Here is a 17,523-nt window from a genome sequence, read left to right on the forward strand (position 1 = left end):
ATTAATCAAGGGTGAGAATACCAGGAGTGGAGGTCACTGGAGGCCATCTCAGAGGCAGCCACCACACAAAGGGCTTAAGGTCAAACTCCTAGAGGTCACATATTCTTTTTGCTAAGTGAGGGCAGAGCCACATGCTGAGAGAAAGCGAGTGGTGGGCAAGGCAAGCTCTGCTGCTCACTAGCTGTGTGAGTCCTGGGACCTGTGTGTCCCACCTGCAAGATGGGATGAGAATAAAGATCGCCTTGAGAATTCACTGTGAGGGCTGAAGGAAGTGCTCTGTAAAGCGTAAAATGCCCTTCGGAAGTAACACTGTTAAGAGGACAAGGTTGGACATGCGAGTATTGGGGATTTTGATGTTTTTTTTCTTTTTTTCCTTTTTAAAAAGTCTCTTATTGATGTAAAACATAGACTCAGAAAGTGCACAGATCATATGTGTGGTCATGTTCCCTTGTCTTTAAACATTCTTTTAAAATAAGTGAACTTTTATGTTTTTACTTTGTGCACTTTCCAAAACCTTCTATGTTGAGCTAGTATTACTATTATAATCAGAAAAGTACCACCTTTAAAAGGTATAGTTTCTGTTGATCAGAGTTTCCGTTGTGAAACCACTTTAAAACTCCTTATCTTGTTCGGGCTGTACCATGCCCCAGGAAGAAAAGCCAAGAAGAGATTCATTTCCTTGTGGGTAAAATGAGGAAATCACTCTCTTCTTGGAGCTGGCAGGGGACTGAAGGTGGTGTCCTATGTGAGCACTGGGCAGTGAGCCACCGCCAGCTCCTGGCACTGGGGCCCTCAGCAGGGTAGCTGCTCAGCACCCCGCCCAGTGTGGCCACTGCAACCTTGATGGAAAATGCTCTGGCTCGCCAAATCCAGAGCTCCAGAAGAGGTCTACTTCTGGGAATCTGCCCTACATTAAGTTGTCATGATGCACCAAACTTTATGTGCAAATAGATTTAATGCAGCGGTATTTTTAATAGCAAAAATTTAGAATTAATGTTAGTGTTCAGCAGAAGGAAATTAGTTAAATAAATTTAGCCATCAAAAGGTAGAATATGGGCCGGCCTGTGGCTCACTTGGGAGAGTGCGGTGCTGATAATCCCAAGGCCACGGGTTTGGATCCCTATATAGGGATGGCCGGTTAGCTCACTTGGGAGAGCGTGGTGCTGACAACACCAAGTCAAGGGTTAGGATCCCCTTACCGGTCATCTTGTATACATAAAAAAAAAAAAAAAAGGTAGAATATTACACAGCCATTAAATATAGTTCTGAAATATAGATTTGTGGCCTTTAATGTTTCCTGAATGAAGCAGGATAAATAATTACAGAGATGGAGGGATGTCTGTAATATAAATCCATAGAAAACCACTTGGAAGGAAACCTGCCGATAGAGCGAGCAGGTTCTCTCCTGGTGGTGGGATTATGAGTGATTGTTTTTTTTCTTATTTAATATCTCTAATTGTCTATAGTAAGCATGTCAATTACATAATAGATGTAAAGCATTTAAAGCCCCAGTACCTCCCCCCACCTCAGCCCTCCCACTCCCTTCTCTACGTTTAAGTTTGTTGTAGATACTTCCAGATGTTTTCTCTGACCCCACCATGTATTGCTATAAAAACTTACTAATACAATCGGAAATATAATGGGGTGAGGGGAGAAAAAAATGACTCAAAATGAATCACATCACAGAAAATTAGAAGCTTAGACATATTTAACAAAGCAAAAAATGTTCTTTTTTTACCGACAAGGAAGCCAGGCTCAGTCAGGAAGATCGGGTGGCCAGCCAAACCGCAACCGCAGAAGTCTGTGGTTTGTGCGGGGGCAGAGCTGGGCAACCCCCCCACCCCCCCACCCCCGGCCCTGGGGAGCGCTGAGGAGACGGGAGGCTGGAGGGGGGCCAGGAGATGCTGTGGGCTGGGGACTGGCAGGGCCAGGATCCTTCTGCAGGGAGACTCCTGGGTAGAAGGGTCCAAAGTTCTTGTTTACAGCTTTTGGGGAGTTAATGTGTAGTTAATCTAAGACATAAGCTTGGCCATGAGGTGGGACCCTAAGCACAGGCCTTCAGGAGCCTCTGGGAGCTGCCGCCATGACCTGTCACCATGTCGGTGAGGATGTCAGCCCCTCCGCTGCCCACCTTTTGTCATTCATCTGTGTCTTTGCCTGGGTGGGGAAAAGCATTGCTGCCCCTCTCTGGGCCTCACTTTCCCCATCTGTACAGCAGGAAGTTGGACAGACAGTCTGCACCATCCTTTTCATCAAGGTTCTCTGCTCTCTCTGCCACCCTCATGCTGTGGGAGCCTGAGCCTTTGTCTTCCCCTGTCTTGCCTCAGTTTTCTCATCAGTAATAATAGTCGTAATAATAAAAACGATGCTCACATCCACCGAGCTTTATAAAGATGAAGAATCTGAGGCTTGGAGACGAAACTGACCAAGGTCACAATCTGTAAATTGTAGGAGGTTGAGTGGATATTCTTTGGGACCCCTGATTCTTTGATTCCACACCTGGTTCTGCCATAGCTTGCTACGTGGCCTTGGATAAGTCACTGACCCTCTCTGAGCTTCAGTCCCTCCCGCATCCGTGGAATGAGATCACAGGCAGCATTTTCTGAGGATGAGATGGTGTATTCATTTCCTAGTGCTGCTGTGACAAATTACCACAAAATGGGTGGCTTAAAACAGCACACATTTATTCTCTCACAGTTCTGGAGGCTGGAAGTCTGAAACCAAGTGGTTGGCAGAGCCACACTCTCTCTGAAGGCTCCAGGGGACAGTGTTTTCTTGTCTCTTCCAGCTTCTGGTGGCTGCTGGAGGTCCTTGGCTCTCCTTGGCTTGCAGCTGCATCACGCCAGTCTCTGCCTCTGCATCACGTGGACTCGCCTCTGTGCATCTCTGTCCAAATTTCCCTCTTTTTATAAGGACATCAGCCATATTGGATTTAGGGCCCATCCTAAGCCAGTATGACCTTATCTTAACTTGATTACATCAGCCAAGACTGTTTCAAAATAGGTTACACTCACAGGTTTCCAGGAGGACATGAATTTTGGGGGGACACTTTTCAAGTTAATGCAGGTGGACTGCAGAACGTGACAGGACTGGGGGGGCTCCTGCATGGAAAGACTGATGCTCTCCCCACCCTCTGCCTCTCATCAAGGACCTTCTCTTTCCTCCGGTCATCCCACCCTTCCTTGTCCTCTGTCGCCTGATCCAAATCCGTCATGTTACAGATGGGGCAAGCAAGGCCCAGAAAGGGGCGAGGCTGGCCCTGATCACTGAACCAGTGAGGGGCGCAGCCAAGTCCGTACCCCAAGCCCCACCTCCCAGCCCACTCCCACCTCCAGTGCTAGGAACTGCCCCTTCCCCAGCCTAGCTCTGCCTCCGTCTCTCTCTGGGCCTTGGACTTTGTTGAGTGGGGACAAGGAGCCTGGGCCTGCACACCTCACAGGTCTCAGCATCCCCATTTGTCCAAATGCACCCCTGACCCCAGCCTTTCTCATGCCCCTCCCCTACAGCAGCCCCCCTCCCCATCCTTGAGGGCTTGGGTTCTTCTGGTTCAGCCAGGCAGCCCCCACGAGGTGAAAGGGGAGTGGGGCTGCTTCTCCCCCCCCAGTCCTGGCTCTCCCACCCCCGCCCTGACTCTCCTAGGGTTGTGGGGGATGGGGCAGGCTACTGGGAGGAGACAGGGGGCTTCTCACCATGCCAGGGGTCAGGCGTGAGAGTGCCTGCTATGTGGCGGGCACACCCTATTCTGCATCTCCTTTGAACCCCTTTGGGAGGGACCGTGATTATCCTCATTGGATAACCTCATCTCCCAGGGGCAATGTTTTCTGTATGTTGGTTACAGGCCGAAGGAGAATTTTAATCCGGCCTGTCTGTCTCCCAAGTCCGGTTCCAGCTGTTACATTAAGCACAAATCTGGGGGTTAGGCCTCCAGCCTACAAATCTCTTTCTCTATAGGAGGGAGATTTTGTCCCTGGGGGACATTTGGCCGTGTCTGGAGGCATTTTTGGTTGTCACAATTGGGGGTAGGGTGCTCCTGGCCTCGAGTGGGTAGAGGCCAGGGATGTGGCTCAGCATCCTGCACTGCACTGGACAGCCCCTCAAGACAGTGATCCAGCCCTAGGTGTCACTAGTGCCAAGGCTAGCTCCACTCTCCCTGGGTCAGCTTTGCCTTTTCCAGGCCTTCCCACTATAACACACCACCTCCGGGAGAGCTGGGCAAGCCTACGACCCTCCCCTGCATGGGCGCCAGCAGGAGAGAACCGATCCTCCTCCCACAGCCTCTGCCCTTGACTTGTGGCTGAGCGTCTCAGTCTGAGGAGTTGGTTCAGGGTTTCTCAGATTGTGCTTTCTTCGGAAAAAAAAAAAAAAAAAAGTCAATGAACAGAACCCACAATGTTAAATTGCTCTCCCATAAGTTTTTCTAAACCTTTGGTGCCTGTTCAGCCCAACCCTTACCCCCAAGTCATGGTTGTAGAAAATGGACATTTTCTCATTTTTGACTGAGTTTTGAAAACCCAGCTCTGAGACCCTTCCATTTAACCATAGAGCAGATGGAGAAAGCTTCTGCTATGTATTCAGGAGCTGCTGAGGTCCTATGGAGGAGGAGGGGATGAGTGGTAACAGTAAGTGATCCTAATGACGGTCACCTTCCATTTGCCTTTAGCATGTGCCAGGCCTCAAGATTGGGGCTTCACAAACAGGACCTCAAATTCTCTCCCAGCCAGCTTGAAGGTGGAAGCTATTAACCTCAGTGCCTTCAACAGCTTTTGTCATACAGTGGGCACTGAGCAACTGATTTTTTAAAAAATAATTTATTTTATTTTATTTTATTGGTTATGAATATTCATGAGATACAAAGCTGATTGTCGGCCGGCCCGTGGCTCACTCGGGAGAGTGCGGTGCTGATAACACCAAGGCCCCGGGTTCGGATCCCATATATGGATGGCCGGTTCGCTCACTGGCTGAGTGTGGTGCTGACAACACCAAGTCAAGGGTTAAGATCCCCTTACCGGTCATCTTTTAAAAAAACAAAACAAAACAAAACAAACAAACAAAAAAAAACAAAGCTGATTGTCACCCCTCCTGCCCATGATGTGAGGGCCAGATTCATACTGGCGACATGCCCATTACTATAAATTGCATTTGTACCCTGTGTCCCACACCCAATTATCCCCAACCTCCCTCTCCTTCCCCTTTTCCCCCCAGCTGCACTTTGTAGCCCAGGGAATGTTCTCTCCCTCTGCAAGTCCGAGGCACCACTGTGGTCTTTCTTTCCTTCCTTCTTTCTCTCTTATCTCCCACATATGAGTGAGGACATGCGATATTTATCCCTCTGTGCTTTGCTTATTACACTCAACATAAGTCTCTCCAGGCTCATCCATGTTGTTGCAAATGGGAGAGCAACTGTTTTTTAATGAATACATCAAATTAGTCCATTTTACAGATGTGGGAAGAAAGATTTGGAGACAGACTTTGATGGACATGTTCAGACATGAAAGTGATGGAGCTTTGTATCTTAGTTTTGGATGGGCCAAGGCCAGCTTTCCTCTGTTACCATCATTTTCTGTATCATATCCTTGTTTCTGAGGTTCTGCTCAGGGTAGTGTGCCTTTGTCACTTGAACACTTTGGGGAACTGCAAGGTCAGCAGGGACCACTGTACCCATTTCACAGATGGGCCAGCTGAGGCTCCCCAGCCTGGGCCCTGTGCCTCTAAGCCCAGTTGGGGTGGACAAGAGCAAAGCAAGAAGGGCAAGGGGCTCAGGGGAGCTTGGATCAGAGCTCTCTGGCTCTGATTCTTCCCAGCTCAGTGCCCTCATGTGGGCAGGGGGAACACGAGACCTGTGGCCGGGTCAGGATGAGATGGACAATGCTTACGAATCGGCTTCACCAGCAGAACAGCATTGGGTAGATTTTCTGGGGGGACTCAAGTAGAATATTTCTCTGTTGGCCCAGGAGAAGTTTGAGATTATGAACATGAACGTGAAGCTGGGGACAACCCTGACGATCAAGGGCAAGATCGCTGATGGTGCCAATGGATAAGTGAGGTCGGGGGCAGGGGGATGTCCACAGGCTTGGAACAGGCAGGGAAGGTGGGGGCAGGCAGGGCAGCCCTCTGCAGTGGTCATTGAGCGTGACTTCAGGACAAGGGGGCCTTTTTTGTGTCCCTACTCCTGCTCACACCCCTCCCTCCCTCACCCCTGCTGGCTTTCCTGTTAGGATCGGTTTTCCTATCTGAGGTTAGGTTTGGGGGCCTTCAGAATTTCAGACCTGATGCTATATGCTCTGTTCTTTGGTCCCGACAGCCACTGAAGGGGCGGGTGGAGAAGCCCCTGGCTCTGTCTGGCCCCCTGTGGGTCAGATGTCTCTACCAAAAGTCCCAAACCACCCTCTTTAGCAGGCTGAATGGCCACATGCGGGCCTTTCATGTACATTAAACCAGGGGCAGCCACCAGGGGGCACAAGTGGTCTGGCCAGAGGCATTATGCACCTCCCTTAGTCACTGCTCAGCACTGGGCTCTCGTGTGTGCAAGACAATTTCAGCGTATCTTAGAACTGATCTCTAGCCACTTTGGGTTGGGTATGAGGTGGGAAGACACATGAGGTAAGAGCCAAGAGCAAAGTGACTCCTTTCTCCTATTTGGGTCCCTGAAGTTTGCAGAAATGTGGGATACCCTGGGTCTGAAACCCCTGAATGAAGGCACCCCAGGACACAGAATGTCCCACTCTCAGGGGCCATGAAGGTCAACTCAGGCTCCTGTAGTGATCCTGTCAAGAAGTCACACAACCCTCTAACTGCATACTTCTAGTGACAGGGAGCTCACCACCTTAGACTGCCTGCTGTTTATGGCCAAACTAATAGGATTTCAGATGTCTAAGCGTAGCAATTCCCTCTCCCAGGATAGCTACCCCGAATTCCTAAAACAGACACTATTAGTTTCTCATCCTGTCAACAGCCTTGGTCCCTGCTCCAAATGGAATGTGCTATTTCAGTGACAAGTCTTACCAGGTTGTCACCTCCCTTTTTTAAGGCACACATCTCAATGAACACAACCTTTCTTTAATAATTCTTCCCGCTTGTGGTCAACCCAGACCCTCCAATCCCAGCTGTTTTACCCAGGGCTAGCCCTAACCATCACCTTTTACCCATTTCCCTGCAGCTTTGCAATTAATTTGGGCCAGGCGACAGATATGCTGGACTTGCATTTCAACCCACGCTTCAACGAATCCACCATCGTCTGCAACTCATGGGATAGCAGCAAGTGGGGACAAGAGCAACGGGAAAATCACCCGTGCTTCAGCCCAGGGTCAGATATCAAGGTGAGGGGACAGGGATTGGAGAGGAGAGGGCCCAGACGGTAGAGAACCCTGGCCTGGAAACACGTGCCCATTCTTTGAACTACCAGGCACTGCCCTGGCCCATTTCCAGGGTACCTCCTGCCTCCTTAACAACCTCCCTCCCACCGCAGTTCACCGTGAACTTTGAGAGTGACAGATTCAAGGTGAAGCTGCCAGATGGGCACCAGTTGACCTTTCCCAACAGACTGGGCCACAGCCAGCTGAGCTACCTGAGTGTGCAGGGTGGGTTCAACATCTCCTCCTTCAAGCTCGACTGAGTGGGCAGCACCTCGTCAGAATGAGACTCCCAGCCTGGATTCCCTATCCTGAGCCTTCTTCTGAGTCACACCAGGATCAGCAGCCCTTGGGGCCTGGATCTGGCCCCTCACTCCCTACCCTGAGTCCAAGGGCAAACGAAAGAATCCACTTTCATCAAGTCTTTCTGTGGCAGGAACTGTGTCGAGTGCTTTCCATGTATTTTAATGTTCCGGGCACCCTCATGAGAGAGAGGAAACTGAGGCACAAGGACATAGGACTGTCAAAGTGGGTAGGTAGGCTGGGACATGCTCCCAAACAGCTCTAAGCACTTGCTCCTGCCTATCTGCCTGTTGTCACCAGAGCAAATGCCAAGCTGCCCCATGGGATTATGGGACAGACTGATTCCAGACACCTGGGCCAGGGGCTATTCCCAGAACTGCAGATAAGGGCTCCCACCTGGGCCTCTTATCTCAGGGGCATTCCAGCCTGGTTACTCATTACCTGCCTTGGCCAGTACTGTCCCCTCCCCTCACTGGGGGACTTGAGGGGAGTCCTTGGCTTTCCAAGCTCCCTGGCGGGAGGGCATTTAAGCAGGTGGAGCTGATTCTGTTATCCCAGGTCCCCAAGCATCTTGCAGGACGCCTTTTGTCAAAAAAGGCTTTTTTTAATCAGGCCCGAGGCAGGTCTGGGGTACACAGGAAGGTGAGATTCCTCCCCTGTGAGGTCACACCTGACCTTTCTCCAAGGCTTCTGGGACAAGTTGGAGACTGGGGTGGGAACATTAGGGAAGCAGCCTGGGATGGAGCTGAGGGACGCAGCAGGGCCCTCTGGGGGCAGCTCTGGGGTGAGCTGGGGGCAGGCGGTCCCTTTGGGAGATGAGACAATGGCCCTGTGTGGTACACACCCCGGCTCCCACCCAACAAGTACAGCTTCCTCTGGCACAAAGGCCACACTGTGAGGCTAGGCCCTCCAGCCGGTGGGGGTGGCACGTGGTAGGGGCTAAAGGATGACTACTGGGTCCAGAGTGGCAGTGGGGGAAGGTGAGTAAGCCCAGCAGGGCCACTGGGAACACTCAGGTCCCAGAACAAGCTTGATCTTCCCTGTCCTACCTCCCATGTCTGTCCTGCAGAGATGGGGAGGGTTTGGGGGTAACTTGAGTTCTCCCCTCTCTGGTCTGGGAGGACACAGCTCTGTTGGGTGAGGGGCTGGCTCTGCACCTGGGCTCTTCATAAGAGGTGCCCTGAGGCTGGACAAGGTTGTGAGCCCATGCCCCGGCCACTCACACCTTGACTTCATCATCCTCAGCATCAGCAAACTCGAAGGTGTTTGCTTGCACTGTGCTGGGCACGGGGGCCCTGCTGCCTACCTGGGGTGCCCCCCACTCTTCATCCAGGCTCTCCAAGGAGGCCCGAGCCTGGGGCAGCACCCCCACCAGCTCCTGCTGAGCATCCATCTCAGTACAGTGGCGGCTGCCCCGGCTGCCATCCCAGCCTGTTCCCCAGTGCCTGCCGAAGGCCATGTCAGTGGGTACACGGGGACCCTCTCCCACTGGGCTGGCCCTCACCTCAGCCATTGGGCTCAACCCAGCAGTTACCCCATTGGGGTAGTGTCCAAGGGATGGGGGGCTTGTGGCAGGACATGGGGAGTTTGCAGCAGGGGCTGGAGAATTTGCGGTAGTGGTTGAAGGGTTTGTGGCAGGAGTTGGGGAATTTGTGGCAGTGGCTGAAGGGTTTGCAAAAGGGACAGGGGTCTCAGGTGTAGGGGCTTCTGAGAGGCTCATGACCCCTAGCAGCTCACTGAGGAGAGAGGGCCCAAGGTCAAGATCAAGGCGGAAAGACAAGAGAGAGTCCGAGCGGCGAAGCTCGGGCTCAGAGGGGAAGGAATTATCGTGGTCTCGGTCATGAGGCTTTTCCTGGTGGGGCAGACGGGAGATGGTACAGAACCCGGAGTCCAGGCCTAGAAGAGAAACAGGGAGTGGGGTCAGAGCTGGGGTCAATAACAAGGAATTGGGGAGGGGAGTGCCAGGACCAACTCTGGTTTGCTGGGTGGCTTCTGGCAAGTCACTCCCCTCTCTTCTTTCCAATACGGTGAACCCCATGGTCTCTCCTATGATCTTCCTGCCAATCCTGAAGCTGAAAACTGTCATAATTCTCATTCCCATTTTGCAGATGAGGAAACTCAGGCTCAGATTGGGATGAGGAGAAGGGCCTTGCCCAAGGCCACAGAGTCTGATGGGGTGGAGCCAAGCCTGGAGCTCAAATGTACTGACTCTCAGTCCCAACTCTGAACTTGGACACGGCTCCTGGTTCCCTGGCATAGAAGTCAGACTCAAGGGACAGGCACATGCCCTCTGAAAGTCACCTGGTCCAGCCCCTGCCTCGAGGACTACCAGGCTTAGGACATAATGAGGTTACTGTGGACTAGTTCTCAAGGGGGTTCTGAGCAGTCACTGCCCCAGGAGCATTAAGGAAGCCTCCAGTGGTAAGGGCAAAGCTGCAGGGCAGGAAATGGCCACCAGGTGGCAGCAGGGGCCCATGGTTCCCAGGTGAGAGGTTCCCTCAGAGCCAAGGTGGCACTTCCGGGAGGGCAGGAAGGGCCTCTGGCTTGAGTCCACGTGAATGGTTTCCCAAATTTGTCAAGTTATAGCAACCGTTGTTCAAATAACAACAACAGCTCAAGTGTTCTGAGCACCCACTGTATACCAGACTCTAGGCGTCGCATGGTCCACATGTGCTCTCACTGAATCTTAGCAGTGACCCTAAGGGACTCATGCAGGTGAGGATTTGAACTTGAAGAGGTCAGCTGGCTTGCTGGAAATCAAGCAGAACCAGGATTGGAATCCAGAGCCCAGGCTCTTAACCTCTCTATATCACTCTGACATGAGGGGGCCGTTTTGGTTGAAGGAGGCAAAAAGGGGTGGACTGGCCCAGTGGAGTGTCCAGAGAGGCACCAGGGCCTGCCTGAGTCACACAGCAAGTTAGCGCAGTTAGAACTCAAAACTCCATCTCCTCACTCTCAACCCTGGTGTGTTCTTGAGGGTAAGCTTTTTCCCGTCTCCTTACCATCTCCCCAGTCATGGTCTGGGGTTTGGGCCTGACTTCCATGGTGAGACCAAACAACTGTGGGGAAAAGAGCTTGCCTGGAGGCTTGGCAGAGCCACTGAACCCCTCTGGGCCTTGGCTCCAGCATCTGAAAAATGAGCAAATAGCACAGGCCTCACCATAACCGGAGCGGCCATCCGTGGAGCCAGCAGGGCTGCCATCGAAGCTGAGCTTGCCCACCACAAGGCTGTCGTAGGTGGCCTGGTTGAGCTGGGGCAGGGAGATGGCATTCTTGATGATGGGGGAGATGGCAGGCGGAGCAGGAGAGGGTGCGGGCGGGGAAGCCATCTGCCGGGGGGGCGCCCCGACCCTCCGCACCAGCTGCAGCTTCTTGGCTAGGAAGCTTCGGGGTGAGCGGTGGGTGCTCCCAGAGCTGCCACCGTGGTTGCTGAGGAAGGAGGTGTCGCCAAAGACATCCCCACCACGGCCCACATGCATGGTATGGCGGAAGTCCCCAAGTGGGGGGCTGATCATGTCTGCTGTCAGCCGCCTCTTTCCCTGCGAGCTGGACGCCCAACCCACGGGCGAGAGCTTGCCCAGGCTCATGGTGGGGGCTCCTCTGGCCCCCTGGGGGCCGGGCATCAGCTCTGGCTGCTTACAACTGCTGGTCCATGCCCACCTGGGCTGGGGAAGGGAAGTGGGCTGGGCTCAGGGCCCGCTTCTCAGCTCCTTCCCTCCTGGTGGAAGGTGGTGGACCAACCGTCCAACCCTCGGCTCTCCTAAGGTGCTGTGCCCAAATGCTGAGGCTGTGGGGCGTCCATGGCTCGTCTCTTCTTGAGGCCTGGCTCCCAGCCCTGCGGAAGCAGCTACAGATGTTCTGTCTAAAAGCAGAAAAGGCACGAGATGTGCCTCAAAGATGGTTGGTCTCTCTCCTGCCCAGGGTTGGTGACCTGGAAGAAGGAAGAGAGGAAAGTGAGGGCAGGACTGGTGCAGAGGAGATCCTGGGTCCAAACAACAGCTAAAGAGAGCAAGCGATTGCACCTCACAGCAGGGATGGAGATCGCTGACCAAAAGGGGGGTGGAAGCCAGGCACAAAGGAGGACATGCTGTGTGAGTCCATGTATAGAAAGTTCAAGAACAGGCAAAATGAATCGACGGCGATGGAAATCAGAATGGTGAGGGCTGGCCCGTGGCTCACTCGGGAGAGTGTGGTGCTGATAACACCAAGGCCATGGGTTTGGATCCCTATATAGGGATGGCCCGTTAGCTCACTTGGGAGAGCGTGGTGCTGACAACACCGAGTCAAGGGTTAAGATCCCCTACCGGTCATCTTTTTAAAACAACAACAACAAAAGAAATCAGAATTGTGGTTGCCTTTGAGCAGGTATTGACAGAGCATGGAACAAAAGATTCACTGAGTTGTACACTGAAGATCGGTATCAGTTAAAAACACAAATGATGATTCTAGAGGGCCCATTTATGAAGTGACAACTCCTCACCTGCATGTCATTTAACACAACAGCCCTGAGGGAGGCACTGTATTATAGAGGAGAAACTGAGGCACAAAGAAGTGAAGTGACTTGCCTGAGGCTGCACAGTAAGAAATAATGAACCAAACCCCCAAACCCCAGGGCCCTCAAGCGCCACGCTACACTGCCTCCTGCTGGCATGTTGAGTAAGTCACCTTCCTTCTCTGTGGGTTAAAATCTCTTCCACCCAGTTCTCGGGCCAGGAGGGAGGAGGTGCCTCGCCAAGGCTTTGTGAACTGCTGTGTAAACAGCCTGTGCAGGGGTTCCTCAGAATCCTCCGCCTTCAAGGTGCTTCCTGGAAAAAGGATCCTGTGGTCAAAAGTGGCTTTTTCCAGCTGCCTCTTGCACATTCGAGACTCTGAGAAGGCCCGCAGGAAAGGACTTTATCACAGTTTGTCAAATTGAGGTAGGAGCCTTGTTGTCAGAAACAAGTTCTGGAAAAAGCACATCTGTTGCCAAAAGCTATTCCTTGACTACTCTCTCCCTTCCCGATCTCCCACCCACACCCTCCCCGGCTCCAACCTTCTTGATGTGTCTCTTGGTCTGACCCCTTCCCTTCCAGTATCATAGAAAGGCCAAGCTAGAGGGCACCTATGAGCCTACGTTTCGCCTCTGGTTTTCCTGTGGCCCAGAGGGCCAAGCATGTTCAAGGTCACACGAGAGAGCTAGTCAAGACTTGAACTCAGAGTTCTCTGACTCACGTAAGCCCTCGACTAGCCTGTGGAGCCCAGTCTTGTCTCCTCTGATCGGCAACACATTTGAGGGTGCGGCAGCAGCCTGGATTTTCCTGCCTTCCTCCCTTCTAGCACCTGGGTTGAGCTCTGCACACAGCAAGTGCCAAATCAATACCAGTTTAATCACAGGAGATCTTTGTGATGACCTTCATGCCAAAGGATCATCCCCCTGGTACTTTCCGAGAGTGGGGAGGGTAGGCCAGGACTCAGTGGCCTCACAGTGTGACCTTGGGCAAGTCACTTACCTTCACAGGCCTGGTACCTCACTCGATCACCCAATAAAAACTGATAATGATCCTTAACAAGAACACCTAGATCTGAGTCTCAACTTTTTTTTTTTGTTTAAAAAAAAAAAAACCATTGCTGCCACCTCCAAGCATAAAAATGTCGATACTGCCCTTTTAATGTTATTTGAAATTCAAAATAGGTTAAATAACAAGATAAAAACAAAGAGAGCAATAAGACAAAGCTTGCTTTGTTTCTGACTACATTCTCTTCCCTTCCCACCCTTTGACCCTCCCCCAACCCTAGCTCCTCCCCCTGCAGGGGGGTGCTTCTGAATCATCCCTTTCCCTGGCACCCCCGGCACCAAGAAGTCCTCGTGGAATGTTTGCTGAAGTTCCGAAGCGCACTGCAGTTGGCCAACCATTACATGATGTCATCTGATTCTCCAACAATCCTGCAAAGCTCGAGGGTTAGCCCATTTGACAGGGAGAGCTGAGGTCCAGGGGGAAGGGACTTGTCCAAGGTCACAAGGCAGGTACATGGCAGGGGCCAGGTTTCCCTGCTCAGCAGGGGTTAAAGATGAATTTCTGGGGGAAGTGGGGGTGGGGTGGGTGTCACTCTGTGAAATGTCATGTGGAGGGATCAACCATGTCTGCTCTGTCGCCACACCCACCTTGCTCCCACCCCCAACTCCCTGACTTCTTGAGGCAACCCCTCCTCTCTCAGCAAAAGGAGTCCCCAGCCAAACTCCATGGCCACTTTGAATTGAGAAACCAGCTTCCTCCCCAATCTTGTGATGATCCCACCTCCCACATGCCTCTGGGCACCTCCACAGTACCCTGTAACCCTCCACCCTTCCAGCTGCAGTAGGGACCCTGCAGCATTGCGGCATTCAGGGCAGGGCGCTACAACTGGGACCTGTCTTCCTGTGTGAAAAATGGGAACAGCATCCCAGGCAGGTCCCCTCCCAAGAGAGTTTATTTATTTATTTTTTGGTGGTTGGCCGGTATGAGGAACCGAACCTTTGACCTTGGTATTATAAGGCTACACTCTAACCAACTGAGTAATGGGCCAGCTCTCCCAGGAGAGTTGTAAGGGTGGAAGATGCTGTAACGAAACCCTCAGATCGTGGAGCAGGGCAGCCCTGGGTTCAAATCCAACACTTCCACACTAATGTCTCTCCTCTTTGGGGCCCGTGGTGGCAGCCACTTGGCACTGGATGCTGACCACAGACTACTGCTGGCCATCAGGTGTGCCCCACCTGGCACTGGAGTAAGCAGGGCTCTGGATGTCCCGTGCAAGGCTCACCTCTCTCAGCAGCCCAGCAATACTACCTGTTAATGCTCACAACACCCATTTTACAGGTGACAAAGAGACTGAGTTACCCTAGGTCACAGAGTAAAAGAAGTCATGGGCCTGGTAGCCTGCCTAGGATTCTCCTGACATGAATAGTTTACTGCCCGAGGTTGGGGTGAGGGCTACTGGGGAATGGGGCAGAATTGCTGGGGGAGTTGCCCCGCTGCAGAACATGGGGAGGGGCAGGCCTGGGAGGCAGGACACCCAGCTCTGCGGATTCAGTGCCTGTGACCAGGGCAAGAGTGGTCACCATGCAGCCTCAGTTCTTCTATCTGTGAGTTCTTCTATTGACCCTGCAGAGGATAGTCAGGGCCTGGGCACGTGTTCTGAGCTCACTCAATGGTGTTAATGACAACAAGGACAAGTTTGGGGGCAGGGCACAAGGACCACTCATTAGGAAGCCAATAGTGGCCGCTATAGTGGCCGCTTGTGGTCGGGTGGAGGCCAGGAGCGGTCTGACCCGGGAGGACGGAGGTGGGGGTGGCTACACTCCGGCGCTCACCTGGGGTCACCCGCAGGCCGCTGTGCCCGCGAGCGGCTCCACCACGTCTCATCCCGGAGGCTACTGCTCGGGTGCACATAGCACCCCCGGTCCCCCGCGGACATCCAGCTGGGTAACACCACCCCTACTGCTGAACCGCGGGTCCCTGCCTCGGTTAGGGCGGCTTCCCAAACCTGCCCTGGCCCCTGGGCTAAGGGGTCAGCTCCCAGGGGGCTGGCCTCTTCTGTCCCTCAAAGTCCAGCCGCTTCAGGACAGAGAGACGGGGAAATTGAGGCCAGAAAGGGGGTAGCAAGCGATCCGCAGCGACGCTGCGAGGACCCGGTTCTCCGGACTCCGAGGAGGGTTGAAGGAGGGAGCACCGTGGACCCTTGGGGAGCGACGGGGGAAAGAGGGGGGGACACGCGCTTCTTGCCCCGCCACCGCCAGTTACAGCCGGCTGAGCCCTCGACTCTGCGAGGCGGCGCGGCCGCGGCTGGGTCTCCGTCCCCGCGCCACGTTTCCTGCCGCTTCGCCTCTCTGAACCTCAGTTTCCCGTATAGAAAACGGGCTCCTAAGTCGGCGGATCCTGCATGGTCGGGGCAAAGACAGGACAGTCTGGAGGGCAGCCGGGCTTGGCCGCCCGGGGAGGGCAGACTGTGGAGGGTCGCCCCGCGGGGGAGGGGCAGCCGGCCGCCCTGGCCGGGGGGGACCGGGCGGGGTGACCTCATCCGCGGGGCAGCCTGGAATGCGGCGGCTGGGGAGGGGCAGGGTGCCCGGTCCCTCTTCCCAGCCCCCCCGACTTCCCGCTCTCCGCGCTGGCCTCCGCCGAGGGGCCCGGCATTCCCACACTCGGCCCCCTCCCCGTCCCTTCCCTTCCTTTCCCGGCGCAGGAAGGGGCGCCGACGGCGCTCTGCTCGCCCCGCTTCCCGCAGCGCGGTTTGCCGCGCACCCCCTCCCGTCTCTGCTCGCTCCGACCCCCGGGAACGTTACAAGACGGCCCGAGAGCCTGGGACGTCCCCGCGCCGCAGCGCTCGGGGCCTTCCTGTCGTCACCGGGGGCGCCTCCCGTGCGCTGCGCCCCGTCCCGTCCCGGCCCCCGGGAGCCTAGGCGGGTGCAGACTCATGGGGAGCCGCCGACCCCCGGCCGGCGCCCACGCCCACCGGCCTCGAGGGCCCGCGGGCAGCTGCTGTTACCTTCTCTCCGCGCGCCCCGGGGCGGGGGCTGGAAGGGCGGCCTCGTCGGCGGCGGCGGCAGCGCGTCCCGGCGCGCAGCCGGGAGAGTGGCCGGGCCGGTCTGCGCCGCCCTGGCCGCGGGCTTCGCGGGCTGGATCCGGGGGCGGGGGCGGGGTGTGGGCGCGCTCCCTCCTCCCGTTCCCTCCTCCCGCCCGTGGGCGGGGCCGGGCCCCCTCCGGGTCCCCTCCCGGGCACTGTCCACGCCGCGCGGAGCAGCGGCGAGAGCTGGAGGGGGCGCGGCAGGGGCGCCAGGTCGGGCCTTTGCCCGCAGCCCGGGGCAGGGCGAGCCGGGGAATGTGCGCGCTGTCCCGGGAGGCCACTCGGGTCCTGTGCCGACAACCCCTCCTCCACGGGCTCCCCGCGTGGCCTTGGGGCGTCCAAGCCTGATAAGTCTCACTCCTGGGCCCTCCAGCTGTTCCCTGCGGGAGTTTGGAGAACTGGAAACCCGACTCAGAGGCCTTGAAGGCCCGGGAGATCTGCTTAGACCTTGAATTTTACAGGCCTTGGATGCCTGCTCAATTTCTCCCAACCTCCCATTCCTTTCTATCCAATACAGGCCCTGCGGGTGCCAACAAAACAAACAGCTACGCTGGGGTTCAGGCCGCCGCAGGCCACTGGTAGAATGGTGTAGGGTGGTGGTCGAGGCCACGGATGCTGTAGCCCAATAGCCTGCGTTTCTTTCCCGCCTCCGTCACTACTTATCCTTTCCGTGCCTCAGTTTCTCCATCTGTAAAGTGGGATACTAACAGCAGAAGGCTTGCTGAGCAGGTTCATGAGGGCACAGTTCAGAAACCTCTACTGAGTCCCCCATCCCTATGGGATACAGGGATCAGCTGTACCCAGGACCCTGTACCATCCTTAAGGAGGGGAGATAGACCTCTGACCCCTACCTCTTGTGTGCGCTCCTCTGACCACTCCCCTCTAACTGCGCGCTCTCTGAGGGCAGGCAGGAAGTCCCAGGGGCTGTCATGGCAGAGAGGTCCATAACGCGGCCTGCAGGGGGTTGGAGGGATCAGGAAGACAACACCTGAGTTAAGTCTTAAAGGACTGACAAGTAGGCAGGGGTGGTGCTCACCTGGCAGGAGACAGCACAGGCGAAGGCCTGGAGCTGAGGAACCCAGGAGGAGGCCAGTGTGGCAGGAGGAAATAATCTGAGTGCTGTCCTGGCTGGGGATGGGGAGCCATATCCAACATGCAGGCGGAAAAGATCCTTCTTGGCTGTCCACAGAGGGCTACGCCTCCTCCACTGGCTCCCTGATCCTCACGCTGGCCACCAAGGCTGGCGGTTATTTCCCCAGCTGGACAGATGAGGACACTGAGGCAGAAAGCATTC

At 54.8% G+C, this 17,523-nt stretch overlaps 2 protein-coding genes across 3 annotated transcripts; one reads left to right on the plus strand and one right to left on the minus strand.

The window, feature by feature from the left end:
• The first annotated feature begins 2,096 nt into the window (after positions 1-2,096).
• On the plus strand, positions 2,097-7,612 carry LGALS2 (galectin 2). Its single transcript, XM_063115629.1, is given in 4 exon segments — positions 2,097-2,102; positions 5,952-6,043; positions 7,157-7,316; positions 7,466-7,612. Coding segments are annotated over 4 exon segments (405 nt in total).
• Positions 7,613-7,811: 199 nt separating this feature from the next.
• Positions 7,812-16,237, minus strand: CDC42EP1 (CDC42 effector protein 1). 2 transcript variants are annotated; one of them, XM_063075838.1, is made up of 3 exons: positions 16,152-16,237; positions 10,813-11,583; positions 7,812-9,548 (listed from the first exon to the last, which is right to left on the minus strand). In XM_063075838.1, the coding sequence occupies exons 2-3, from the start codon at positions 11,273-11,275 to the stop codon at positions 8,872-8,874; spliced, it is 1,140 nt and encodes a 379-aa protein (XP_062931908.1). In that variant the 5' UTR covers positions 11,276-11,583; positions 16,152-16,237; the 3' UTR covers positions 7,812-8,871. The 2 variants fall into 2 exon arrangements, with proteins under 2 accessions (XP_062931908.1, XP_062931909.1); XM_063075839.1 differs by lacking the exon at positions 16,152-16,237 and adding an exon at positions 12,318-12,442.
• Positions 16,238-17,523: the final 1,286 nt, after the last annotated feature.

The sequence above is a fragment of the Cynocephalus volans genome, chromosome 12 (genome assembly GCF_027409185.1).
Source record: "Cynocephalus volans isolate mCynVol1 chromosome 12, mCynVol1.pri, whole genome shotgun sequence".
Lineage (NCBI taxonomy): Eukaryota > Metazoa > Chordata > Mammalia > Dermoptera > Cynocephalidae > Cynocephalus > Cynocephalus volans.

Bases quoted from the DNA above. Each gene is read 5' to 3' on its own strand.
- CDC42EP1 (XM_063075838.1), bottom strand. From the start codon at position 11,275: ATGCCCGGCCCCCAGGGGGCCAGAGGAGCCCCCACCATGAGCCTGGGC. The intron at 9,549-10,812 runs GTGAGGCCTGTG...TTTCTCTTCTAG, and splicing joins GGATGGCCGCTCCGGTTATG to GCCTGGACTCCGGGTTCTGT.